Source organism: Fulmarus glacialis, unplaced genomic scaffold, assembly GCF_000690835.1.
Source record: "Fulmarus glacialis isolate BGI_N327 unplaced genomic scaffold, ASM69083v1 scaffold40898, whole genome shotgun sequence".
NCBI lineage: Eukaryota > Metazoa > Chordata > Aves > Procellariiformes > Procellariidae > Fulmarus > Fulmarus glacialis.
In genome coordinates, this window is record NW_009228384.1 from 12,501 (window position 1) to 12,865 (window position 365).

A 365-nucleotide genomic window follows, 5' to 3' on the forward strand; every position below is an offset into this window, starting at 1 on the left:
GGTCCCGCCGTGGGGGTGGCCTCCGTAGGCACTGCCGGGGCCGTAGCTGTAGGGCTGCGAGTACCCGAACATGTTGTACCACTCGTTATCCTTGTGCACGTAAGCCGTGACGCAGGCAAAGACGGCGGCGCCCAGCAGCAGCTCCGCCACGCAGAGGATCCTGAGCAGGCCGGCCCAGGACTTCATGTAGGCGTACCGCTGGTTGTAGGCCTCCACCCGCTCGCTGTACGTCTGGCCGGTGGCAGCGCGGTGCTCCAGCGACCCGAAGGGGTCCCCGGGCAGCATGGCTTCGGCCTCCTTCCGCGAGTTGTAGCTCCCGCCCGATCCTCCGTAAGGATCCTTGTAGGAGCCGGGCACCGACGTGG

The 365-nt window shown here is 67.4% G+C and overlaps 1 protein-coding gene across 1 annotated transcript in view; it reads right to left on the bottom strand.

Annotated features, from left to right (window-relative positions):
• The window catches only part of LOC104080916 (MARVEL domain-containing protein 2-like), a gene marked incomplete at both ends in the record, with an annotated part of 12,845 nt that extends 12,491 nt beyond the window's left edge, over positions 1-354 (bottom strand). The window contains 2 exon segments of the mRNA XM_009583461.1: positions 1-3; positions 5-354. The exon segment at positions 1-3 is cut by the window's left edge and continues 388 nt beyond it. Coding sequence (XP_009581756.1) covers positions 1-3; positions 5-354 — 353 coding nt within the window.
• Positions 355-365: the final 11 nt, after the last annotated feature.